General features: G+C 45.9%; 1 protein-coding gene across 1 annotated transcript; it reads right to left on the bottom strand.

The window, feature by feature from the left end:
- Nucleotides 1-15,609: 15,609 nt before the first annotated feature.
- Nucleotides 15,610-26,897, bottom strand: RBM14 (RNA binding motif protein 14). Its single transcript, XM_048515173.1, has 3 exons — nt 26,447-26,897; nt 17,697-19,035; nt 15,610-16,510 (listed from the first exon to the last, which is right to left on the bottom strand). The coding sequence occupies exons 1-3, from the start codon at nt 26,799-26,801 to the stop codon at nt 16,285-16,287; spliced, it is 1,920 nt and encodes a 639-aa protein (XP_048371130.1). The 5' UTR covers nt 26,802-26,897; the 3' UTR covers nt 15,610-16,284.
- Between the last annotated feature and the right edge of the window lie 170 nt (nt 26,898-27,067).

Below are 27,067 nucleotides of genomic sequence, written 5' to 3'. Positions count from 1 at the left end.
GGGAGCTAAATTAGGAATGTTTGATTCAGCATGAATTGGACCGTCTTGTACAGGTATCTTACAATACATTCCATGTTCTAATATGCAGCTCAAATTTCCTCTTCAGTCCACAGGGAGTGGAGTTACTCTTAAAAACCTGGTTTAAGGCCTCAGTTTCATTTCTTTGTACCGCAGCTGAAGAAAAATACTGTGCCTGGATCAGGAAGTCTTGTCTGCCCTCCAGTGGAACTGAAGCCTTTTGATGTGTTGTTTTTTTTTAAAGGCCTGGATAAGTCCACAGGATCTTTTCAATACCTCCCCTCCCAGGTCTGCCAGATTTTCCTGGCTTGTGGCAACTCGCACAACATGGGCCTCAGCCACAATATCCCTGTGCCACTGTCAGAAGCACAGGAGTTGGTGGATGAAGAGGTTGAATTTGTGTTACTTGTACAGATGCCAATTCTTCAGATTCCAGTGAGGCTCAGGCCATCAAGAAACAGACTGTCCAACAGTTCAGGACAGCCACATGTAGGGTAGCATTCCTATCTCCAGACAGGAATTTGTCCCCAACAGGCCTTGCCAGACAAACCTCGCTTGATCCAGTGACAAACCTGGATTGTGGGAATGCCACCAATGTTGTTTACCTATATTTCAGTAAAGCTTTTCACAGGGTTTCCTGTGATGATCTGATGGGTCGATTCTCCACTCATGATTAGATGCGTGCTCATCACTCCAAATATCCAGGAATCCCCCCACCCCCCCCACCCCCCCCGCCAGTATAATTTTAGAACCTGGAAGAAAGTAGATCTTTTTGAAAAACGCGTGGTCAATCTGGAGCGGTGGGGAAGTTGGGGGGGGGGGGGGAGGTTTAATCCAGATTTGAACTACCCGCCCTTGCAAGTGACATGGAGCCTCCCATCCAATCAGGACGCAGTGGGTTGTGCGCGATGCACCCGCAGCCTTTTTTTAATTTCACGGACCGGAGATCCACGTGGATATGAAGCAACATGGGGTTGGTTTTGACTGATTGACTGAGTAGAAGGCAATACAAAGCAGTGCTACACGTCGTATCCACGTGGATCCAAGTACATGGGGGTGTGCGGAAACAGGGCTTTGCTTTAATTGCCCGTTTCTTCATCTCCACGTAGTCGTTCTGCACATGCTCGCGCAGATGTGGATCCGTCAGTTTGGAAGTTTTAAAAAAATCCCACCCTAGCACAATGCAGCAGCCAATCAGGATAGCCCCTGATCAGATTGCGCATTTGATCCGCCGACAGTGGGGGATCCTGCATGGCTGCTGCGTTTCTGGGAACAAAGGGGCAGAAGCTGCAGTGGGGACTATGAAACCATGTTGAAAAGGTCCCGAATCTTACCAAACCGGTTTGTATCTACTTTCATTTTTGAAGTGGGGAATTGACCGAAGACTACAGAGGATAGTTAGGTGAATAAAGAGCTGGTTGGAGAATCGCACTCAAAGAATAGTTGTTAGCGGCATTTCATCTGAATGGAGGGAGGTATCCAGTGGGGTGCCACAGAGCTTGAGTCTAGGCCCAGTACTTTTTAATAATTAGATAAAATTATAGAATTTAAGCTTGTTGGTCTTGTAAACTAAAAAGGCATTATAATTATAAATTAGTTGTGAGATATGGATGGGAAGTCAATATAGTTTTTTGGTAGTTGTGTTCCTGTTATATATGCAGTTTAGAGTGACTGGTTCATTTTTGAATTCCCTTTTGTATTTGATGTTGTAGTGGTAGAAAACTAAATTATTAAAATACTCTGTAATGATGGTTGACAATAACTGCTTGAAGAATGCAGGTGATAAAGTGCAGTTCAAGGGTGTTCCTTAAAACAAAAAATAAGTCATCAATGACAGAGGCAGTCTGCCCAGCCTTTTGCATTTACAATGAAAAGGGCACAGTGTGAGTAGGAAGGACCTGAGAGCAATGCAGGAACTGGCTGAGCTGGACTGATGAGAGGGCACCTTTGCTTCTGCTCAGGCACAGTTCCTCTTAGCCAGGGCCGGAGTGAGGGGGAACTGTGCCTGGGGCACATGTGCGCCCCACGCCCCTGGTGCATCGTGTACACCCCTCCCCCTTGGCACTACACCACTGCTCTCAGCTGAACCTGGGCCAGGGCACATGAGGTCACAAGAGTCTGCCTTGCTGTAGCTGGAAGGAAATTCTGGCAGCTTGATTTTGGCTCCAGGTGGTGGTGAATGAAGCAGCTACTGCTACTTAGGAAGGAAATCAGGAGAACAGCCTGCATTCCTGTTAGGTGGCACAGAAGCCTAAGGCCTTTCCAACCTCTACCTGGGCTGTGTGAGCCAAAGAGCCCTTCCTCAGTTATTCTTTGCTCTCTGTGGCTTTTGAATACTACTCATAGAAAATGGAGGGGATGATCCAGACAATGTTAAATGTCCAGAACGATACTGGCTTTGAAGCATGGGAGAATGGCAGAACTCAAATTACCATCACTTATAAGAGTCCTAAGGCGTTGCAAGCGAGACACACTACAGGGCACTCTTCCTTACAGCGATATTATAACAGTAGGGGGTCTGCAAGGATGAAAATCAATTTGATTCTCCCATTTTTATTTCTAACATTCCTTCATTTCAGTTTTGCCAACTCTTTTCTTCATTTTCTTGATGGAGGTGTATTTGCTCAGCTCCTCTTACACTGTCTTTGCAACTTAAATGGCAAACCTAACAGCAAAGTTCCAGCTAAATCTGGCCTTGGCTCTGTTCGACGTTGTTTGTGATGATGTGATGATGGTAAGAGGTGTGGGAGAGTCAGTGTAAACTTCCAACTGCAAGAGTTCCACAGCAAAGGGCACTGCAGCTTGTTTGTCAAAGGATGAGGTTAACCATTACACAGTTACTGGTGAGGTAAAGTGTAAACCAGGAAGTGAAGTCACCGCTTTGTGGAGGAGAGATGGGGGTGGGTGGTGCTGAGGTGACAATTTACATCAGTCCTGGTGGTTCAAGAAAGGCTACCGCTGTTTCAACATCATGATACGAAACAGAGCTGAAAGGCACCGCTATGCCTTGTTTGAATTCTCAAAAAATTAAAAGCACGATCCAGAGAAAAGCTACGCTGGGCAAAAGCCCCACCTGGCCCTGCCCACATTCTAAAAACACTTGGAAAACACCAGAGAAAATGCTGACGAGCACTATGGTGCCCCTGTTCTGGAGGACTGCTTTATAGATGGATCTTCTGTGTATCCTCAGTTGGAAGTCCCACTCAGTTTCTAGTACATCTATTGAGCATTGCAGACTTCCTTTTGAGTTGGGAACTCCCACTGCTAGGTCTGTGTTGGCTTTCTGTGTAGTCAAAGTGTTGCCTCTAGATATTCCTACGGCTGAACTCCCAGTTTCTTTCTGCACAACTGTCAATTTTGTTTTGAAGCAATAAAGGTTGCAATCCTATGCATGCTTAATTTGGGAGCAAATCCCGCAGAGTTCGGTGGATCTTTTTGAGTAAACATATGATCGATCAACAAAGTTATTTGGAAAAAGATGTTTCGCAAATATGCTTCTCCTGTGTGCATATTAAAAGTTCTGGCACATTCAACGGAGCATCCTCCTAGGACAGTGGTGGCGAACCTTTGGCACTCCAGATATTATGGACTACAATTCCCATCAGGCCATGCTGGCAGGGGCTGATGGGAATTGTAGTCCATAACATCTGGAGTGCCAAAGGTTCGTCACCACGGTCCTAGGAAATGTGCCTAGGTTTGCAATCGTGAATGATCACATGTACCAAAGTGTAACAGATTTTAGATGATCTATAAGACACTATTAAGGCAGCACTAATAGTCCTGCCTTCCAATGTAGAAGAAGAAGAAGAGTTTGGATTTATATCCCCCCTTTCTCTCCTGCAGGAGACTCAAAGGGGCTTACAATCTCCTTGCCCTTCCCCCCTCACAACAAACACCCTGTGAGGTAGGTGGGGCTGAGAGAGCTCCAAGAAGCTGTGACTAGCCCAAGGTCACCCAGCTGGCGTGTGTGGGAGTGTACAGGCTAATCTGAATTCCCCAGATAAGCCTCCACAGCTCAGGCAGCAGAGCTGGGAATTAAACCCGGTTCCTCCAGATTAGATACACGAGCTCTTAACCTCCTACGCCACTGCTGCTGTAAGGCAATTATAAACATTTAACAGTTCTTTACAATATAATCTTAAATGTTTTATTCTCTTTTCCCTTTTCACTTGCAATACACAAGTATTTTGCAGAAAGGGTATTGTGCTCAGGCCTTTCTGATATGATGTGCACAATGCGTATGGAAAAATATAGTACAGATGGGAAATGGGCAGAATTTGGCACCTTTAATCCAGGGCTATACATGTTACTTATTGAAAGCCAAATGGTTCCTATACATTTTGAAAGTTAGCATTTAGGGATGACCCTGTTTACAAGGACGGGCAGAATCAGAACACTTGCTTTTTGGCATCTTGGGAGAGAAGCTACAACTGAAGCATTTTCCAAATATTTTTGCTGCTCCTCCTTTGAGCCTAACAAGGTATCCACACCTGAATTTGTCCATGGATCATTCTTTTCTCTTTCACTGTGGTTGGGCTATCATTAGGGGAAAGAGAATGCCTCCTGTGAAACCCTGAGAGGTCAGGCGGTCCATCATCACTGTTCAACAAACTGGGAGGAGGGGATTTTTGTTTCCTCCATTCCACCTTCAAATACTTCTTCCCCCCCCCGCAGTCTATTTATATCTGTCCACTCTATGAAGGTGGAGGGAGGCAAAAAGTTCTTAGAGATGTCCCTTCAGAACACCTTGCAGTACTGGACCACAGATGGCTAGCAGTGGCGTAGTGGCTAAGAGCAGGTGCACTCTGATCTGGAGGAACCGGGTTTGATTCCCCGCTCTGCCGCCTGAGCTGTGGAGGCTTATCTGGGGAAAGACGGTGAGGGGAACTAGATGCACTTCTATCTCCCACTTAGCCGTTGCTGGCAGGAAGATGAGAGCCCAGCACTATCTTCACCATGTGCTGGGGTAGGGAGGGGAGAGATCACTTTCTGCACATGCATAAGGTGAGTCTTTTTCAATTCCACTGACCAATGTCAAGCTACATGTCCAAGTCCTAAGGGATGGCTCTTCCCATTTCACAGCCTACCTCCATGTAATCCTCCTGCCATTTGGAAGAGCTGCTGCCACTCAACACAGTTCAGCAGCCATCACCACCCAATACAACTTTCCACTAACTTTGGGACGCAACAAAATGGGAACGTTATTAATCCCCTCCTCTGCATAGTTCTGTGGCATTTATACTGCCCCAAAAGCCAAAGTGCTTTGCAATCCCCACCCCCATGGAAGAAAAACCACACCAAACCACTCCTCAAGCCACACACAGTTGCTATACAGGAACAAAAAGGACCCTGCTCATTCCTTTGTGCATCCACAAATTATTCATGTGTGGGAGGTTACAAACCCAGTTCTTTCCCCCCACCCCACCCCCCACCAAAAGACCCAGACCCTTCCCATTCCTGCAGAAATAGCAGCCACCACAGCCTGAGTTTGACCTATTTTTTATTTTTATATTGATTACGTTCCAAGTGATTGCAACGAGGAAAGAAAAAGCTGCTAGACCAGTTGTTCAAGCAACAAGGAATGAAGATTGGTCAGGTGAGGTGCCAACAGTGGCCATTGGGTACCTCCTGGTTCCAATGATTCATGGTTCCATTTCACTCCCCAGAATACATTTGCTTATTCCCTCTCACTCTTCTGCTTTGTCTCTTGGGCAAAAGAGAGTTTGGTTTTGACAGCAGCGAAACTCCCCAGCACCTTTCACTTCCTTCTTTCCAACCAATGATCTCCCTCCAGTGGTGGGATCCAAAAATTTTAGTAACAGGTTCCCTTGGTGGTGGGATTCAAATTGTGGCATAGCGCCAATGCGCCTGGGCAGGGCACAACGGGGGTGTGGCCGGGCATTCCAGGGGTGGGGCATTCCTGGGCGGGGCTGTGGCAAGGACACAGCCGCTGCGCCAGTCCTTGGGTGGGAAACGAATGCACGCAGGCGCAGGCTGCCACACACGCCGGTGCACCTCCTGCTAGACTGCTTCGAGTTCTGCGCACTACTGCTGACAGGAGGGGCGCAACTAAGGCAAAAATCACGTGGCAAAATCACCAATTAGTAACCCCCACTCGGCACACACAAATAATTAGTAACCTACTCTCGGAAACCTGTGAGAACCTGCTGGATCTCACCTCTGTCTCCCTCCCAGTTCATGCATTTTGACGTCTCAAATAAAACCAAATGAAGTGATGGATACCATGCTCAAATGGAGAAGACAGGCCTCTCTCCAGCTAGAAGACTGATGCAAGACTCCATTCTGCATCAGTTTGTCACATCTCTTCCTTCAGAATACGAAATGCTGAAAACATCGCCTCCCTGCCATGTTCGCACAGGTGTAGAAGTTTCAGCAGGGGTTAGCTATGACTAACCACAGAACTTCCTCTGAAAACAGCTTGTAAGAGACACAACCGCAAGAGGAAAATGCTCCTCTTTGAGTCATCTGTCAAGAATTACTTGGCACTGGCAGCAGCACTTGGCCAAGTTACAGAGAAGTAGGCAGGACCCAATAGATGTGTGGTCCCCGGGGCCAGTCATAGGACAGCCCCAAATCAGAGACGCAAGCAGCTCTGGCCACTGCTAGGTAGCGGGCAGTAGGCACTACATAGGCTAGAACTGGGTCTCAGAGCAGAGCCCCAAGAGAGACAGAAGCCGATGAAAATGTGAAAATTGGCTCCCCGCTCCCATCATTCCATAGACATAAGAGAACTCCTGGGTAGAGAGAAGGAAGCAGGAGGTAGTTGGATTGTCATTAGATGTTTGTCTCCTCAGTTCCAGATGAAGAGTTCCAGTTCCAGATGACGAAAGCCCAAAGTTAGACAGCTAAGAGTTTTTTATGGCCCAAGTCTGGATACTTACTTCAAGGCAAGCAATTAGTAGATATCACCTCAATAATGCAGTGGAAGTGGCTGATGGATTGCCGACCTATCCGTTAGACAGTACATCCTGTGCATACTACTGCAACTCAAAAGCACCTGACTCCGTGTTGGCGCTTTAATGGGGGCTCCAAATTTTTGGCACACCTGGCACACCATTGACTTTAAAATAAGGATAACAGTAATCAGCAGTCTAATTAAACTAACTAGATGAATTATGGGATAAAGACTTTTTCTCCTCCTCCTTTTACTTTTGCATTTTAAATGTTCACCAGATCCTAGTGCAACATTCTAACCATTACACCAGGGGCCCCCACCATGGTGCCCATCGGCACCCACCAACACCTTTTCTGGTGACTGCCAAGTGTTTTTAGGACATGGGTGGGAACAGGTAGGGCTTTTGCCCACCAAGGCTTCTAATTGGCTGTTGGAGATTTGATTGGCTGTTTTTTTTAAAAAAAATTGCTTTGGCGGTAGCAGCAGCTGCCACCACAAAAAAAAAAAGAATCTAAAGAGGAGGAGTTTGGATTTATATCCCGCTTTTCTCAATCGTAAGGCATCTCAAAGGAGTTTACAAACTCCTTCCCTTCCCCTCCACAAAACAGACACCTTGTGAAGTAGGTGGGACTGAGAGAGATCGGAGAGAAGTGTGACTAACCCAAGGTCATCCAGAAGCTTCATATGGAGGAATGGGGAATCAAAGCAGTTCTCCAGATTAGAGTCCACCACTCTTAACCACTATACCACACTGGCTCTTTGTAACTGATGTTCCCTTGTGGTAATCATTTTGTGTCTGGCTCCATAAGGTTGAGGAGCCCTGCATTACACCACACCAGCCTTTCAATGGGCCAGTACCTGATGTAAATAATAATAATCTTCCCTGGTGTTATGTTTGGTCCCCATTTTCCAGAATTCCTTGGATCCATTTGAGTTTTTCTGAAGGCACAAGGATTCCTATCAACAGAACACAACTTTCCCTCTAAATGCTGTTACTGTGGGACAAGACATGCCGGCATAGCAATCAAAGCTTTGTTTGTGCTCTTATAGCTGATCAATTTATTACTGTGCTTTACGGAGAGCTACTGACCTCTGCTGCTTACCTTGGCCTGGGACTGCCTTCCCCTCTTTGTGGGTGGAAGGTCTCCCCCTTTTTCTTCTTCTTGTGGCAAGTGTGATTTATTGGAGTCTGCAATGTTGCAACGTTCCACGCTGACCGTTCCAATTGCTGAGACGTTTTTACTTTCGCTTTTGCAGCTGGCACAGTGAAGAGATTGGATATGGCCTTGTGATGTTTACTCAGAAGAGATAAAAAACCCAAACTGACTGGGAGCGCGCAGGGGGCAAGGGTGGGCTGGAGTGAGTGAACAAGAACAGATGGAAGGAAGTTAGTCAGGAGTCTTTCAGGTGTTATTGGTGCCTATGAAGGTGTGGAAGTTGGGAAAATTCTATACGACACGAAATTAGAAATCTGCTGTGCTGAACTATGTCATATTGTGGAAGCCTCGATTTAGAATTTGAAATAGTGGCCAATAAGCTGGGGACATCCTCTGAATGTGTTTGGACTTGGGTGTGGAAAGGCCATTCCATCTGGGAGGAACTCTTGGGGAAGACTTCCCTCAAGGCCCGTTAACATCAGGACTTACCTTTTGAATATTTTGCAGCAGCACAGGTTATTGGCTGATACTCTTTAGACCTGCTGCAAGGATCCTGTGGATTGCTGCTTGACCCTTAAACCCCCCCCCCCCCAATTGATTTGCTTCATTTTGCTGCTCCTATTGTATGCTGTTGTTGGCCTCTTAGCCTTTGGTCATTTTGTTTTCAGAATTATTGTGTAAGGTGTGGGTTTATGGTAAGGAGGGCGGAAAAATAAAAACAAAAGTGGGCACATCTGTGAGCATCGTAAATATTGTGCATTATCTATTGTAGTTTGGATCGTTATCTAGCGCTGTCAGCCACCACAGGTGCCTATCACGAAATCCACCACATGTGATTGATGACAGTGCTAGATCAGAATTTATGTGGGCTCAGTGTTTCCTGGGGAAGTCAGAGCTGGGTCAAAGATCCCACTGGTGGGGTTGGGAGGAGATATTACCTGGGAAGGACACTAAGATATGGAAATACTCAGTCTCCTTCCAATCTCCATCCCATTAAAAGAATGACAGTGGCGGGGTTGGGACAGCTAGTCCTCCTTCGACACCGATATAATATAGGTCTATAAATAATAAGACCATAACACCGCATGATTACTTTGCAATGCGTGAAGTAGACTTGGCCTGTATCACAGAGCTGGTTGAGAGAGGGTGAGAGTTTCCCAGACTGATAGTTCTGAGGAACTCCACCGTTCACGTCAACGCTATCTATTCTTCTTCAGTGAGGGACCTGGTATCTTCCACAACAGCTGAGACTCTCTCTGATCTTAATAGCAGAAGTGGACATAAGTCTGATCTCTATGGATAGGATGTCATGGTCAGATCATTTTCCCCTGAAAGCCCATCTGGGTGGGTCAGCCTGCCCCCCCCCGCAATAGGCGGCGAGCAGATTTATGATCACCTGTGGAGACTTATGGATCCAACTGGTTTCAAGAATGCTCTATGGCATCCTATAACCCCTGGCAACTCACTGGGTATACTGACGAATGACGGGAATAATAATCTCTATGAAGCCATTGATGACTGTGCCCCGAATGCCCTCTTTGTTCCCAGTATAGCTTTGACGTTGTGCTCATGATGAAGTTGCAAGAACATCTTACAGAGGAGCTTTGAAATCATATGAAATCCTGTGAGATGGCAGTGAAAGCAAAAGGACTACTATTCAGTCTCCACTGCATCCATTAGCTCTCACTTGACTCAACTGTTCAGGGCAGTGGTTCCAAATCTTTTTTCACTCGCGTAACCCTTGGCAATCCACTTCTCTAAAATTGTACCCCCATATTAGCAAACCCATTACAGATTTTTTGAGTACCCTCAAACACTCCGGCACGTACCCTTGACTCTCCCAGACCAATGTTGACAGAATGCTGCCTGCTGTAAAGGCTACCAGGTGCTCCATAGATTCATACCCATCTTGGCTGGTGAAAGCTGGTTTGGGGCAAGGGGGAGAGTGAACATTCCTGGGGGACAGTGTTAATTATCATTAGGCTCTGGAGTCTAGCTGGGGAAGTTGGAGGGTGAGGTGAGACTACTCTTTAAAACCACCTTTGGATCCTATTGATCCTGCCAACTACTGCCCTAAGTCCAACCTTTCGTTCCTGAATAAAGTAGTTGACAGTGGCAGCTGAGCAACTCAGGTTTTTCTGGAGGACATAGCTGTCCTATAGCCTGATTTCCAGTCCGGCCATGGGATAAATGCTGTGGTGGTCACTGATGGATGATCTTCAGAGACAGCTGGATTCAGACAAGGTCAGCACTGCCGATCTTGTTAGATCTGTAGGCAGCATTTGATATAGTCTAGTACAGGGATAGGGAACCTGCGGCTCTCCAGATGTTCAGGAACTACAATTCCCATCAGCCCCTACCAGCATGGCCAATTGGCCATGCTGACAGAGGCTGATGGGAATTGTAGTTCCTGAACATCTGGAGAGCCGCAGGTTCCCTACCCCTGGTCTAGTATTATGTTTTGACCTGTCGCCTCACCGACGCTGGTATACTTGGGACAACTGTTCAATGGCTGGTCTTAATAACAACCAGCTATATCTCCTGAGGGATGGTTGGCTATGCACCATCCCAGATACCTTGACCACATGCTTAGGAGCCATGGTGAAAAGGTTTAGACAGAGTCAATTGAAGTTGAATAAACCAAAGACGGAGGTCCTCTGGCCTGGATCAGCATAGCCTAATCCAAACTATTGCTGGTGTACAGCTTATCACACCATCTTCCATCAAGGGTCTGGGCATGATCCTGGATTCTTCTCTTTCATTGGTAGATAAGGTCACAAATACTGCCACAGCAACATTTTATTAACTTTGCTAAGCCCAGCAACTGGCTCGCTTCCTGTTCTTCGCTGTCCTAGACATGGTGATCCATGCAACAGTCACCTCCAGGCTAAATGACTGCAATTCACTTTATGCAGGGCTACCCTAAGGCTTCATCGGAAAACTCAAACTGGTGCAGAATGTGATGGCCTGGGTCCTTACAGGAGCCCTGTGGAAGGTACATGTAATATCCGTGCTTGGCCACCTGCACTGGCTCGGGGTCAAGTACCAGGTCAAGTAGTGGTATTGACCTTTAAAGTCTAGAACAGGGGTCTGCAACCTGCGGCTCTCCAGATGTTCATGGACTACAATTCCCATCAGCCCCTGCCAGCATGGCCAATTGGCCATGCTGCAGGGGCTGATGGGAATTGTAGTCCATGAACATCTGGAGAGCCGCAGGTTGCAGATCCCTGGTCTAGAACAATAAAGACGATCTGGGGTAGTTGTATCGCTGGGACCACCTCTTCTATTACGACCCACAAAGAACACTGTAATCCACAAATAAAGATTTCCTGGTGTTCCCCAGCCCAAAACTTATCCAGTTGTCCTCAGCCAGGGTGCTTTTGGCCTTGGCCCCAGCCTGGTAGAGCTGTCTGTCAAATGAGACCATGGCCCTGTGGGACCTAGCACAGTTCCACAGAGCCAGCAAGATGAAGATGTTCTGTCAGGCTTATGGTTGAGGACAGCAACAGCTCTTTTAGCTGACCTCCCCTTCCTCCCCATCTCCTCTCTCTCCCTTCCCCTTTCCCCAAGGACACAGAGGCCCCTCCACCCTTAAGGAATAATACCTATACCTATTTTTACTGAGAAAAATTCCACTGAATTTAAATCCATGCCTGTTGGGATGGGGATGCCTATGGAAAACTACAACTAGGGTGAGAGTAATTTTCCTGCAGCAGGAAATTTTACCACTGCTATGATAGTGCAATGCTTTGCAACACTCAGGTACACGTTAAGACTGCTCTGCAGATCCATAGGACTCTGAGGCAGATCTTTCGTGCAGTTCTTATTCCTAAGAGGGCTGTCATTGATAGTGGCGAAATAGATTAAGAACGGCAGTTGTTATATCTATGATCTTATATGGAAAACCAAAAGATCTTAATGGAAAGAAAGCTGATATCTAAGTTCTTCTTGTGTTCAATATAAAACATCTCTGCGGGTAAGCATTGTTTTTGCACTGTAACAAGCAGTCAATGCAATGCAAAAAAGAAAGAAAGCATTATCTTAAGGTTGGTGTCCTGTTTTGGAAGGACACAGGAAACAGAGCAACAAGGCAGGGGAGTCTTACAATTGACACTGGACAGGCCATGTATTTTTTTTATAGTAGGCAATTATGTGCAAGGTGTCTGCTGCACGATGGGTGCAAATATCAGTCGCAGCAAGATTTCTTATACAGACGTATTTCCTCAAGCATGTTTTTCACTTTCCATTCTCTCTGCAGTAAGCGAGATGACGTCTAGCACAATTTTCATTTGCTTAGCCACCAGAGCGGGACAGATTTGCCAGTGACTGCAGCATTGCCCCAGACATCTTCCTTCCGCCCACTGCCAGCCTTCCCAATCCCCTCACACTGCCATCCATGCCATCCCCCTCATCACCACCTCCATTCCATGTTGCCGGCAGTTTCAAGTCATAGAAAAGAAGCTAAATCACATGGGCTTAGCCAAAACACACCGACCTCTACATTCTCATCTTGATATATCGAGATAATAACAGAGAGTGCTTGGAAATAACAAGCCTCTCTGTCCTCCGGCGACAGCAGAATAAGCAGGAAGTGTGTGTGTGTGTGTGTGTGTGTGTGTGTGTGTGTTTGTTTGTGTGGGAGAAAATATCAGCTCTTCTTTAGCAGGCTGTGGTCCAGGAAATTGCTTTGCCTCTTTCATTTGGGAGGAGGGATTATTTTTGGAACACTAATATCCATATAAGTGCAGCTGAAAAAGTTAACCAGCAATCTTGACTACCAGGTGTAATGAGATCTGTGTCTTTAAGAATTACTTGATGGGTGGAGTTAAAGGAACAAAGCCTGGGATAGTTCTCTGCAGAAAAGCTCCATGACAGGAGTGCCTTCTCATGGGTAAACAGAGAAACGTGAGGAGAGCCCACTACAAGCCCCCTCCACGAAGAGCCCCAAGAAAAGGGTTCCATGTATAACTGGCCATTCTCTTGAGCCACGATATAGATATGGGTAAAGTTATATCCTAGTTATGGTTTTAGTTCTCTCCTCTTTGTAACAGACAGAAGATATACTGGGAAAGAGGAGGGATGACAGCATGGTACAATCCAACCTTGTTAATTCTTGGAAGCTAAGCAGGGCCAGTTCCTGAAAGAGACACCACCAAGGAAGACTGGAGGGGAAGGCAATGATAAACCACCTCTGCTTTTCACTTGCCTTGAACGTCTGTTGCTGAAATTGCCATAAATTGGCTACGACATGATGGCACTTTCACACATGCATACTGGGAGAGAGGGTATGCTAATCAAACTTGCAGATGGCATCAAATTAGGAAGGGTAGCTAATACCCCAGAGGACAGGGTGAGAATTCAAAATGACCTGGACAGACTAGAGAGCTGGGCTAAAATTAATTAAAGTGAATTTCAACAGGAAGAAATGCTAGATACTACACAAGTAGAAAAAAATGAAACGAACAGACATAAGACAGGCAACACCTGGCGTGGCTACAGCACATGTGAAAGGGATCTAGGAGACTTAGTAGACCACATGCTGAACATGAGCGAACAATATGATGCAGCAGCTCAGACAGCTAATACAGTTCTGGGCTGCATCAATAGTATAGTGTCTAAATCAAGGGATTTAAAAGTACCACTGTATTCTGCATTCAGACCTCACCTGGAATACTGTGTCCAGTTCTGTGCACCACAGTTCAAGGATACTGACAAGCTGGAGCATGTCCAGAGGAGAGTGACCAAAATGGTAAAAGGTCCGGAATCTATGCCCCATGAGGAGAGACTTAGGGAGATGGGTTTGTTTAGTTTGGAGAAGAGAAGGTTAAGGGATGACATGAAAACCATGTTTAAGTGTTTGAAGGGATGTCATGTTGAAGAGGGAGCAAGTTTGTTTTCTGCTGCTACAGAAACTAGGACACGAGATAACGGATTCAAATTACAAGAAAAGAGATTCCACCTAAACATTAGGAAGAACTTCCTGACAGTGAGGGCTGTTCAACAGTAGAATGCACTGCCTCAGGAGGTGGTGCAGTTTCCTTCTTTGGAGGTTTTTAAAGAGAGGCTGGATGGCCATCTGTCAGGAGTACTTTGATTGTGTGTTCCTGCATGGCAGGGGATTGAACTTGATGGCCCTTGTGGTCCCTTCCGACTCTATGATGCTTGAAGGAGAACGCCTAAATGGTTAACAAGAGAAATACTGCAGTTGCTCTACCATCACTACCACTGTGGTGGCATCTCAAGCCACTGCACAGAATTCACAGCTCCAGCAACCCTCATGGCTTGTAATGATTTTGCCTCCAAGAATCCAAGCAACAGAAGATCAAAGAACGGCCCCTTTTCTTTTTCCCAAGTTGCAGCCTTTTTGGCAGAGTTTGGTGTAGATCCACTGATGCTACTAGAGAAGGGGAAGGTGTATGAGGAAAATATTAGTTAAATGCGAGCAGAATGCACATACTTTAATTTCCAGAAAGGGACAGGTTACTTACTGACTGTTGCTCTTTTGCTAAAACAAGCGCTGTTCGAGACTGTCTTGGGCACATAAAAGGGAAGAGGACAGATCATACAAACCACAACAGGAACTCATCCCAAAGGAACAGCCTTATAAACTGCAGATGAAAGGACATGGCTATCTTACTCCCCAAAAGATTCATACATACACTATCAACCTAACTTATACAGCCAGCCAGCAGGTTGATTCATACCTAGCATCTTTATTAGACGATGCCCAATCCACTTGTATGATTACACAGCCACACATTTTTAGAGCTCTGCTCCAATTCTAGTTCAGAAAAAGCTTTCCTTTTGAAAGAGCTTTTAAAGAGAGGGGTCATTTCTCTGCATATTAGCAGAAGAAGCAAAAAGGACAGAACATCTACTGCGGAAGATAATGCAAAAGGGAAGAGCAGATGCAGTGCTACAAATTCCAACCTTGTGGTGGTGATGTTGAGCCACCTGACTCAAGGGGTATTCAGGTGGCTCCTCTGTAACATTTTTGGCAGCATGTTTTTCCATGCAAGGATTGAGGCATATTGTGCTAATGTGCAACAGGTGCAGTGAGCCGGACAGAAGCAGAATCTGACAACTCAGCCATAACTATTCCTGTTCAATCTGTTCACCCCTCATTGGTTTTACAAGCCCATTCTTGTGCTCCTTCTACCTCATAGGGGTCCCCCACCTCCCTTATGAAACTCTCCCCATGAACCCGTGAGACTGTTCTGACCACCCTAACCTCTGAACAACTGATACCACAAAGGTTGACAAATCTGAAAACAAAAAATCATGCCATGTTAACTACTGTCTTGTGAAGAATCTTACTTCCACTTACACAGAGGGATCCATGCTCAATACTGCAGAAGCAGACGGGAGACAGACACCTGCTGTGTATGAATCATCCTTCCCAGTCCATACGAGAAGATGTATCCCTAAATTTGGCCATTTATACTCATGCAAATGGGAAAGAAGGAAATGCCACACAATCACCAAAACTACTAAAGGAATATACACCAGACAACTGGATTTTCTAAACTGTCAAACAGCCCACGTTTTATTTACAGAGTACAAAAAAAAATATCTAAGCTTAGTTCTAACATCAGGTTTACTTGCACGCTTGATACTCGCATAAATCAACAAAATATGCTGTTATATAAAAGCAACTGGGCTAGTTTGGAAAGGATATCAAGAACTCCCTTCAATGAAGACATGAAATGGACTGCAATACAGGAACAGTTTTATTTTCACTGGGGCACAACCTAGAGAAAGGCAAGGACAGGAAGCAAACACAGTTCACTATGTGGCCACCTTCATCCCAGGACTTTGGTTTTAAATAGCTGAACGTGCAGCCAACAGTACAGCGCTTCCAAGGCCAAGCACAGAGCCCTAACTCTAAGAAGTTATGACAGTAACTCAAGACTCTCCTAGAGATCTAAGATGGCCACACTGGCTCTGGAGGGTCTCATGCTCCCACTAGGCTTGGTGTAAAAAAATATTTTAAAAAAAGATACTTAAAGAACTAAACTGATCCGCTGCCAACCGGCAAGAAGAAATGTAGTGACTAAAAGGCGATTCTGAAATCAAACAGCAAAGGCTGCACACTGCAAACGTAGCAAGTGGGGGCTATGTTATGAGGGTCACAACGGCGGGCTCCTGAACAGAAACGCAGTCCCACCCCAAAAGAGCCGGGGGAAAAATCCTCTACAGGCGGCGCTGGTAACTAGCCTGCAGTTGCAGCTGTGCACTACGCAAATAATCGCCATAGGCACCCGCATACCGGGCATAATCAGCCTGCGTTTCTGGGAGACGGCGATAATCCAGTTGAGCTTTTGTCGGCGAATGACGGTATGCGTGAGGGGAGTCTGCTAAACGGCGGAAATCTGAGAGATCAGATAAACGGCGGTCATCTGAGAGGTCAGAACTGTACCTGGTTAAGAGAAGAGACATTTGATAAATAAGAGCTTATGGATGATGCCCTTATATATGCTACAATTGAGACAATCACTGAGGCATAAGCATAGGAGGAGACACATTCCAGGAATCCAAAGGATAGCCCTGCCTCCGCTGTCGCGGTTGAGCCATTATTAGATGTCACGTGTCAAAGCAACATTTTAAGCCTTCCCTCTTTTGATGGAACAGAGTATCTTCAGAACTGGGGAACTGAGACCTATGTTCTGTTGAAATCAACAGAACTGCATGAGGAACCTCAGTTCTTATGACACTTCATCTACGGAGCCAATACCTAAGAACAGAGGTACAGGCCTGAAACAGACCCAAATGCTCAAGACTGTAATTTAACACAAGCACCCATCCCAGGTGTATGGAAGCCGATAGTGGTTATCTGCCGAGGAAAACGCATAGTAATAACACTCAGGGCTTTCATGTGCTTTTGTGTGTTCCAAAGCTGAGCTTTGGGCTCAAATTCACTTCAGACTATAGCACACTTCAAAACTCCTCCAGCTTCCTGGAGTTTGGTGTGCATCAATATAGTTGTGCTATGTGCATGGCCGGCCTTAGGTAATTAAGAGACTGAATCCCAGAAAGTTAAGTTGGCTCCTTGGAATCAGAAGAATTACTTCAGCCCTGCAACATGTTGCCACAACCAGGCGCTAAGCTGGGTCAATCCTTATTTGCAATCCAAGTTCAGAGCAAGGTTCCCTTTCTGTGGGAAGGAACTGGATCAGGCATCAAGGCAAGTATACAAGACCCTCTGTACCACCACCCTCTGGAAACTCAGGGATTTCAAATCTCAATGTGTTTAATCCCACCCTCTACTCATAAGCATCCACAGGAATATGCAGACAGGAAAAGGAATAGAATGCTGACCATGAAGTCCCCCTCCCCCGAGCAGAAGAGCACAGGAAAAAAAGCTTTGAAAACTTAACCTGACAGTGGTGAAGAACCAACAGCACAGCCACTATAGCAACAGGAAAGGAAGCAAGTCCCACTTCCCACCCACCTTCACTTCCAACCACCAATTTAGAATATTAGCACAATGCCTGTCACCTCCCAGGGAACTGCAGAGTGAAGGTTCTTTCTGCAAATGCATAGAGGTCCTTAGACAGAAGACATGACTGACATGCAAAGCATTACCCCTGGATTTAGCTGCATACCTCTTATTCATTGCAGCTGCTTTTCTCAAGAGATCTTCACGGCTGCCACGTGGCGGGGAGAGGCGGGTGCGCTCATAAGGGGGATGAAGAGCAGCAGCTTCTGACTGAGACATTGCTGAATAGGCGGCCGCCTGTTGCTGTGCAGACTGAGTTAGCCCATTGTATGCTTGCTGAGCTCTGTAACCGGCTAACTGAGTGGAAGCAGACTGCTGGGCAGCATAGGCTGCCTCTGCTGGATTGGAGACCTGTGCTCTGTAGGCTGATGACACTGAAGCAGGAAGTGATGCTTTGTAGGAAGCAGCAGCAGCTGCATCCTGCATGTTGTAAGCAGCTGCCAGGCTTGCTGCAGACTGTGCCCCATATGCAGCTGGCAAAGCAGATGCAGCCTGGGAGTCATAGGAAGCTGGATGGCCAACAGCTGGCTGGACTCCATAAGAGGCTGGCTGTGCTGACAGAGCATGGGCACTGTACAAGGCTGCCTGGTTGCTTGCAGCTGCTTGGGCCCCATAAGAGGCTGAGTATGCAGCAGCTGCTTGGGCCCCATAGGTAGCTGCATAAGTTGCAGCTGCAGCAGCCTGTGCCCCATAAGCAGCAGCATAGGTTGTGCTGGGCTGGGCCCCGTAAGAGGCAACTTGAGAAGCAGCAGCTTGTGTTCCATAAGCGGCAGCGGCGGCGGCGGCAGCAGACTGAGCACTGTAAGTGGCAGCTGCAGCTGCCTGGGCACTGTAAGATGTTAGAGCTGAGGCTGTTGGCTGAGCACTGGAAGCTGCCACAGGAACAGTGGACTGAGCTCTATATGCACTTCCAACTAAAGCTGATGGCTGGGCTCTGTACATTGCAGCTTGTCCAGTTGTAGGCTGGGGTCTATAAGACATCCCAAGAGAAGCTGAAGGTTGGTCTCTGTAGGCTGCTCCTAGGGAGGCAGCAGCCTGGTCTCTATAAGAGGCTTGCTGGGCTGTCATAGGAAGCGCATAACCTGCTCTTGTGGGTGAACGTCTAATGGGGCTCCTGTCCCTCCCAAAATAGGCTTGGCCATCATGTGAGTTGTTGTTGCCCATGCGCTGCTGATAATTATACTCAAGTGTAGAATAAGTGGAAGCTGCCATTGGGAAGGCAAGATCAGCCGACCTCAGACCATCATTCCTGGACTGGAGTTTCTCTGGAGTTGGTAATTTGTTCTTTTCAGCTCCTGGCTGCCCGACGTACCCAGCTGGTCCCCTTTTCAGAGCTTTATAAGAGAGTTCCACATTAATTCTTTTGCCTTTGACTTCCCTTCCATTAAGGTGTTCAATGGCGGCTTTAGCATCCTCTTCTTTCTCCATGTGAACGAACGCATAGTCTGATAAAGCAGCAGACAGAGGGTTATCAATAAGGAACACATTACATTTTATTACAGGACCCCAATCCTACTTGGATGTAGCCTAGAGACAAAGAGAGACCTAAAACTGCAAACTTTCCATTTGGCAGCAGAATACAGGCTGAAGCAGATGACATGGGCTGTTGTGCAGCTCAGACCAGCAGCCTGTTTGAAAAACTAGTCCACTGGCCCCTACTAGGCCATAGGATGCTGGCCACCTGCCCTACCAGTTGAAATGTTAATCACCTGACTTCCACATATGTCCCACAACTCATATTCCACCCTGCTGCATGGATCTGCTCTTTGGAATCACTACAGGACACTTCCCATGAATAACCAGAATGTACCATGCCACCTTTACTTCTGCATATCGGCCCCGAACAGAAAAATTAACTCAGCAATTGCTATTTCAGGGGGCCCACAAGAAAGCCAAGAAAATATATATATCTATTTTTGTCAGCATACTAAGGGTCTCCTCATTTGGGCTTGAACATATAGCAAAGGGGTGCCACACTGCAAAGCTTCTACACAGCTAGTGTCATTACAATAGTTCTGGCACCACACTTCTGAAAAAAAAGGCTACATCTAAGATGGTAATGTAAAGAACTGCTATAAAATTTAAGAGAGAGATCAACTATGACAAAAGTCAAACTTGGCCTCATTTTGAACCAACAGGAATATAATTTATCTATAATCTACCTTATTTTTGTTTTAAGTAACACTACTAGCTTGAACAAGATGAATTTCAAAGTGTATGCAAAGTATGCAGAAACTGAGGTAAACACTTCCCACACACACATTGGGGAATTTAGGATTTCACATCTTAAGAGCATCTGCTAACCACCATCACAGGCTGTTTTCCCAGAAACACTAGCTTTATATGATATAGGACAAGCACCCCTACTTACTAAGTTCCACTACTACACGTCAAATTTAGACAAGAAACCTACAGTATTCAAGCTAAATAAAATTGTAAGAGCTTGTTGTTAAAACTGCTCAAACACTCAAAACTTTTTAGTATTCCAATTCCCAATATTCTAATCAATCAAGTACATATGGCTGGATCTAGCTAGTATTAACAGCAGCTTAAAAGTAGCTTGAAATAAGTGTCTTCTGGGATGAGCTGCAACTTTGCTCCTTTGTGGCAAACTTAACCATATTTTCATAGAATTTGCTGCCAGGGATATAGGACACAGGCACAAATATCAGGGAAAGGCCTGGTCTATATGAACTGTTACCGGACTCCAGAGTAACAGGTTGGTCACTGTGTGAGATATGACGCTAGACGAGAAATTGTTCTTATGTTCTTAGGAAACCAATATATTTCATGACTTGAGAAAATATGAAGAAAGAAGTCCTCAGTGGCAAGAAACCTGGCATCCCTTTGGGGATAGAGTGGTCTATTAAGAACATAAGAAAGAATCTGCTGGATCAGACCAGAATCTGTCTAGTCCAGCACTCTGCTACTCGCAGTGGCCCACCAGATTCCTTTGGGAGCTCACAGGCAGGATGTGAAAGCAATGGCCTGCTGCTGCTGCTGCTGCTGCTGCTGCCGAGCACCTGGTCTGCTAAGGCATTTGCAATCTCAGATCAAGGAGGATCAAGATTGGTAGCCATAGATCGACTTCTCCATAAATCTGTCCAAGCCCCTTTCAAAGCTGTCCAGGTTAGTGGCCATAACCACCTCCTGTGGCAGCATATTCCAAACACCAATCACCTGTTGAGTGAAGAAATGTTTCCTTTTATTAGTCCTAATTCTTCCCCCCAGCATTTTCAATGTATGCCGCCTGGTTTTAGTATTGTGAGAAAGAGAGAATCTGTTAACATTTTCTATCCCCTGCATAATTTTACAGACTTCAATCATATCCCCCCTCAGATGTCTCCTCTCCAAACTAAAGAGTTCCAAACGCTGCAGCCTCTCCTCATAAGGAAGGTGCTCCAATCCCTCAATCATCCTCCTTGCCCTTCTCTGCACTTTTTCTATCTCTTCAATATCCTTTTTGAGATGGGGCGACCAGAACTGAACATTATCAGTACTCCAAGTGCGGTCGCACCACTGCTTTATATAAGGGCATGACAATCTTTGCAGTTTTATTCTCAATTCCTTTCCTAATTATCCCTGGCATAGAGTTTGCCTTTCTCACAGCTGCCATGCATTGAGTTGACATTCCCATGGAACTATCAACTAAGACGCCCAAATCCCTTTCCTGGTCTGTGACTGATAGCACTGACCCTCTTTAGCTGGTTGTTGGCCATTAATTACAATTCGAGCCTCACCCAGAGGCCTAGTAAGTTGTAATGCATTGGCGTAGTATTCGTGAATTATCATTATGATGATTATTATTCAAATGAAGTTGTGTTTACACATCTGATTTCCAAAGTTAGGGCAAATTTTCTGAAACTTCATGTTACTTCAGTGCTTTTAAACTGTTTCACACATTGATTTTGTTTAAATAATTTAATTACTAAACAAACACAAACTATTAATTCATTCTGCAGTACACATCAGGCCATCCCACTGAATTGTGAAATACGCAATAGATTGCTTCTAAGGAGGGATACACTGCCAAGCTTGCCTCAACAATGGCCACATTACAGTGATTCCCACAGGTCTCAGTCTAATTTTTGCATTTTAAGGAGTTCAGCAATCTGGTTTGATGTGGGATGTCAACACATCAGAAGGAGTAGGTAGAAGACGGAACAGGAGTCAACAGGCAAAGGGACTCCTTGTCCTGTGCCTGCCACAGAGTTTTGGGAGGCACTGCATGAAAGTCAGTGAAAACACTCAGAAAACTCAGTAGTTATGCGCAAATTTATGCTTAACATATGATAGGGAGCAATTCTAAGTGCTAAATTGAATCCAATTTGACCCTGATGACCTGCCCATGTAGAACCCATTCCATGCCATAGAATCTCAAGACTAGACGACTGTAACATACTACATAGTACTGTCCATGAAGAAACCTCAACTGTTACAGAACACCTGAGCTTCAGCTATTACACCTATTCTGCAAACACCTCCCAAGCCATCAATTTATTTTCAAGTTCAATTCAAAGTGAGAGTAATTACTCATCAAATTCCCCATGGCCTGTCACCCACATATTTGCAGCACCACCTCTCCCAATATACTTCTCTGCAACAACTTCACTAATCTGAGCAAAGCCTTTTGAAGGTGTCATCCCACAAATGATTGAGATCAGTGACTGCTCTTATCAAAACATTCTCTAATGTGGCACGCACCTGATTGATCAGCCTGCTCAACAAGCACTAGAACAGGGGTAGGGAACCTGCGGCTCTCCAGATGTTCAGGAACTACAATTCCCATCAGCCTCTGTCAGCATGGCCAATTGGCCATGCTGGTAGGGGCTGATGGGAATTGTAGTTCCTGAACATCTGGAGAGCCGCAGGTTCCCTACCCCTGCACTAGAAGGTACCCCCACTGTTATTTAGAAAATGGTTTTTAAGGGGGGGGGGCATTCCTATGAAAGGAATTTTAATGTCTGTTGAAAACCTGTAAGGAGCTTTTACTATTGGCAACAGTTATCAACTCGTGGTACGAATACCACCAGTTGGATGCAGGGTTTCATAACAATTACTAAAAAATCATTCTCCCTCAGTTCCCATGACCACCTCCAAATGTAGTTTGTTATGTCCCGCTGAATCTATCTGCCAGGGATGATCTGTCTGTGACTTTTCAGACTGTTACTAGTTACCTTGGGCATGCAGTGTTTCCCCTAATCCCGATTCCCCCTACCCACCAGTCAGTCTCTTTGATGTGCCACTTCCTGCTAGGAATTATAATAAACATAGTAATAGAATCTCTGTAAGAATATAAATATTGCTCTTGGGAAAAATGGGCTGTTTCTACCACAGTGGGACACAAGCAGCTGAACATTACACAAAGTACCACTTAAACTTTAGGGCTTCCATGAACCATTCATCAACTGGGATATTCAGCGCAAATGGGGGAACAAAAGCTACAGAGCTTTACATTTTGTCTAGCTGTTGCCAAAATCAAGTGGAACCTTTTCCCTTTGATGTTAATATACAATTAATGTTTTCTGAGTCAAAGATGCTGCCTCTGAAACTCTTTTTCTGCCACCACCAGCTTTAAGGGGGTTTTTTTGTTTGTTTTTGCACTGAGCAACCAGTCTGATGATAATTTCTGGGAACCTTAAAGACCGCTTCCTCTTTTGTTACTTTTTTGTTTGGTGCTAATAAAGTGCTACACTTTGGGTTTTTTTTAAAGATCAGTAATTATAATTTGTATAATGTTCAAAATGCTTTCTGACTCTAATTGTTTTTCTGGCTACTTTGTATCATCACAACACTGTGAGTTTGGTAGATTTTATAAATTTTATTCAGTGGCAAACACCTGTAGCACTCTCATACACTTCAATAGTAACTGCAAATGATTTGCCAATCAGCTGTTGGATGGCTAGGAGGACATAAATGGGGTGGGAGGCATCATTCTGCCCTGGACCCCACAATCAGTAGAACCACCTCTTGGGAGCTGCCAATGCAGTCAGCAATTGCTCAGCCATAAGTCAATAAGACAACTAGGACTAATGGAAAAAGAGAGAGTATGCACTTAATGGTTGTACTTAGGTTCAGCAATGTTGCTTACTAACCTAAGTACGAAATTAACTTGCAAGAAGGATTTCAGAGGCCATACCTTTGACTCAGAAGACATTACTTGTATATTAACATCACAGGGGGAAACTTCCAATTGATTTTGGCAAGAGCTGGAAATCATAAGCGAATAAATCAATTTGTAGTATTTATAGCCTACATTTGGATCTGGACGCCCAGCACAGACACAACAGCTGTACAAGCTGAAACTGAATACAGATGAGACCAAGGTAAAGCTGGTTAGCAAGACTAATGTTTTAGAAAGTGGATTTATTTGTCCTGGAGGGTGCCCACAGACCAAAAAGTGCCCACAAGCATATATATCTGGATCACCAACTCTCTGTTCTTTATTAGATTCTGCCAATTGGGCCAAGCTGATTCATGCTCTTGTAACCTCATGGCTGAATGTAATGTGCCTATTATGGGCTTTCCTTGAAGACAACCAAGAAACTGCAGCTGGTCCAGAGTGCAGCAGCCTAATTATTGTCAGGCATTAGGCAATGGGAACACATTTTGCCCATTCTGAAACAACAACATAAGCTGCCAGTTTTTTTGCTAGTTCAATATATGGTGCTTCTTATGACTTAAATCCCTTCACAGGTTGGCACTTATGTAGCTGAACCAGCATCCCCTCTCATGCATTCCCATCAGTCAACTATGGTCTTCAGGCTGTTTCCACACCTAGGATGGGCTCATTGGAATCAATCAGAGTCCAGGCATTTTCCATTGTGGTTCCCACTCCATGGGACAGGCTGCTTGAAAAGGGGATGGGAATCACCTTGGTGGAAATCTTTAAGAAATGTTGCAAGGCTTGATTGTTTGCCAGGGCTTCTCTCGGCATGAACTGTTGGCGTCTTTAGATGGTGAATTTAGGTTTTTTTAACTGTAGCTGGTTTTAATTATTACTTGTAAGGTGCCTTGACCCAAAAGGAAAGGCAGTTTACAAATATCTGAATTAATATATATCCTCACCACAACTTTTTCAAGCACTTGCAAACTTGAAGCGGTTTTCAGTTTTATTGACTGGGAGTCCAGATGTGCTGGTGCAGATTAATATCCCCTCTGAAGATTCAGTTGAATAGCCCATGTAATTCATTTAAGCCCAACACAGCACCCCACACTGGACCTGAGCAAGACAGGATAGATGCTACATGTTGATATGCCCCCTCCCATGCAACTGCTTTGTCCGGCCTAAGCTGGGCAGTGGTGGTATGCATTTGGGAGGTAAATGACAGGAACAGCCTACACCAGGGGTCTGCAACCTGCAGCTCTCCAGATGTTCATGGCTGTGCTGGCAGGGGCTGATGGGATTTGTAGTCCATGAACATCTGGAGAGCCGCAGGTTGCAGACCCCTGGCCTACACCTTTTGCTAACTCACGCATTGCTGCTCTGATAATTTGATATCCCAGGCAGTAACCTGGGCAGTAAATTGGCCCTGTATCCCCTCCTGAGCAAATACAAAATTTAAAAATCCTCAAATGCTATGGGCTGGTCGGGCCAGAGAAGATAACAAGAACAATAAAGCCTCAGAACAGCAAATTCCTGACCTTTAGGAGCATTTATTTATCTCTCACTATTCTCCCCAGCTGGGATTCAAAGCAGCTTCAACCATTGTTCTCTCCTATTGCCTCACAATAACCACCCTTTCTATAGCTGGCACATTTCAAATACCTTATATAAGAGCAAATGTCTTTCTTATACTCCTGTTATTTAGCATTTTGTACAGGGGTGGTGGTGTTAAATTATGAAAAAGTTGCTTGGCACCTCCCTCTTATTGCCGTACTGAGTCAATAAAATGGGTATTCTATCAACCCTTATTGAATGACCACCACTTCTAGAAGTTGATGCACTAATGAGTTTTCCTAATACTTGCAGTGGGTTCAAAATCTTTGGCCTAGCAATAGTGCTAGCTTGACGAGAATCCAATCTTGCGATACTACAATCCTTGTACAGACGAATGGGTGGAAAATGGGGACATGGTTTAAATCACATGATATGACACTGCAAAGCCAGGCAAAAACTATGAGCCACAAGTCTTGTAGGAAGCATGTCTGCCCAGCGCAGAAAGTGCCACATATCATAGCAGTACACTTGGGTGAACCGCACGTCTGCCCGGAACTGTTTTCGCAAACCAAGGGCTCAGTAATTACTGACTAAACCCCACCACAGCTTTTTACTGACCATATTCCAGCCTTATTTTACGGAACCATTCTCTAAAATCTGTGTACCCTGTGATACTTTTCTGGCGGTATCTGCAGGCAGTAGACGTTTCTGCCCCCCGCCCCCCCCCCTCTCTACCCACTCCACCCATAATGGCGCTTCTCTTATGTGCACACACAGGATATGCTGACTGTGAGCGTCGACGTCACCTTCGAACAAAGAAAAGGCCTGTCGACAGCCATGAATAAGTACTAAACGGAGTTTTAACGTTCACAGTCCGATGCCGGGGAAACCTAGAGGCGACAGATCCTGAGAACTTCCCAAGAGTATACAGGAGACTCCGGAAGGCTAAACGAGGAGGGTCGAACGACAAAACGGCGGGCCAGTCGGTTTACTGCGCAGTGGCGGAGCCTCCTTAGCCAGAGAAAGTCTACCCCCACCACCACCATTTGCAGAAGTCTCGGCTGCTGCGTTACTACGTTGCTAGGGGAGGGAGAGGTAACGGAAGGGAACTAGAAACAGGAGACGGGACTCGACCTGCGGGTGCCTTGCACCCAAGGGAGAGAACGGGCAAGGGCGCTCGTCCCTCCTGCCGATACCTTTGACGACGTCGCACTCGACCACGGGGCCAAACTGCTGGAAGAGGACGCGCAGCTCGCTACTCGTGCAGGCGGCCGAGACATTGCCCACAAAGACCTTGACGGTGTGCTTGGGCCTCGGCCGCGAGTGCTCGACGATGACGCGGCGGCCATGCAGCGAGTGGCCGTTCACCTTGAGGATGGCGCGCTCGGCCGCCTCCTCGTCGCGCATGTGCACGAAGGCGAACTGCTTCATGAGGGCCACGTTCAGGACCTCTCCCGGCTCGGCCGCTGCGGCCTCGAACAACTCGCGCAGCTCTACTTGCGACGCCTCTTCGGGCACGTTGCCCACGAAAAGCTTCACGCCCGGGCGCATCGGCTCACCCTCCCTGCCGAGCGGAACCGAGGAAGGAAGGACAGACGCTCAAAATGGCGGCGGCGCTCTGAGGCGGGGAGCGGGAGGGAATAGGAACGAAAGAAGACGACACGCCCTCCAGACAGTTACGTCATCAACCATAGAGATCGTCCGTTCGCTCTACTCTTGGCGCGCGCACAAACGGTCCCATCGTTCGCAGGGCGTTGCACAAATAAAGCGCATGCGCACTCTTGTCTCCGTCAGTCTTCAAACGAAATTAAAGGATT

Source organism: Sphaerodactylus townsendi, linkage group LG01 (assembly GCF_021028975.2).
Source record: "Sphaerodactylus townsendi isolate TG3544 linkage group LG01, MPM_Stown_v2.3, whole genome shotgun sequence".
Taxonomy (NCBI): Eukaryota; Metazoa; Chordata; class Lepidosauria; order Squamata; family Sphaerodactylidae; genus Sphaerodactylus; species Sphaerodactylus townsendi.
Note: the sequence above shows the minus strand (reverse complement) of the source record. Positions and strands in the feature narration are given on the sequence as shown.

Bases quoted from the DNA above. Each gene is read 5' to 3' on its own strand.
- RBM14 (XM_048515173.1), bottom strand. From the start codon at position 26,801: ATGCGCCCGGGCGTGAAGCTTTTCGTGGGCAACGTGCCCGAAGAGGCG. The intron at 19,036-26,446 runs GTATCGGCAGGA...CTGCTTTATCAG, and splicing joins CGAGTGCGACGTCGTCAAAG to ACTATGCGTTCGTTCACATG. The intron at 16,511-17,696 runs GTATGCAGCTAA...TCTCTTAACCAG, and splicing joins GCAGCTGCAATGAATAAGAG to GTACAGTTCTGACCTCTCAG.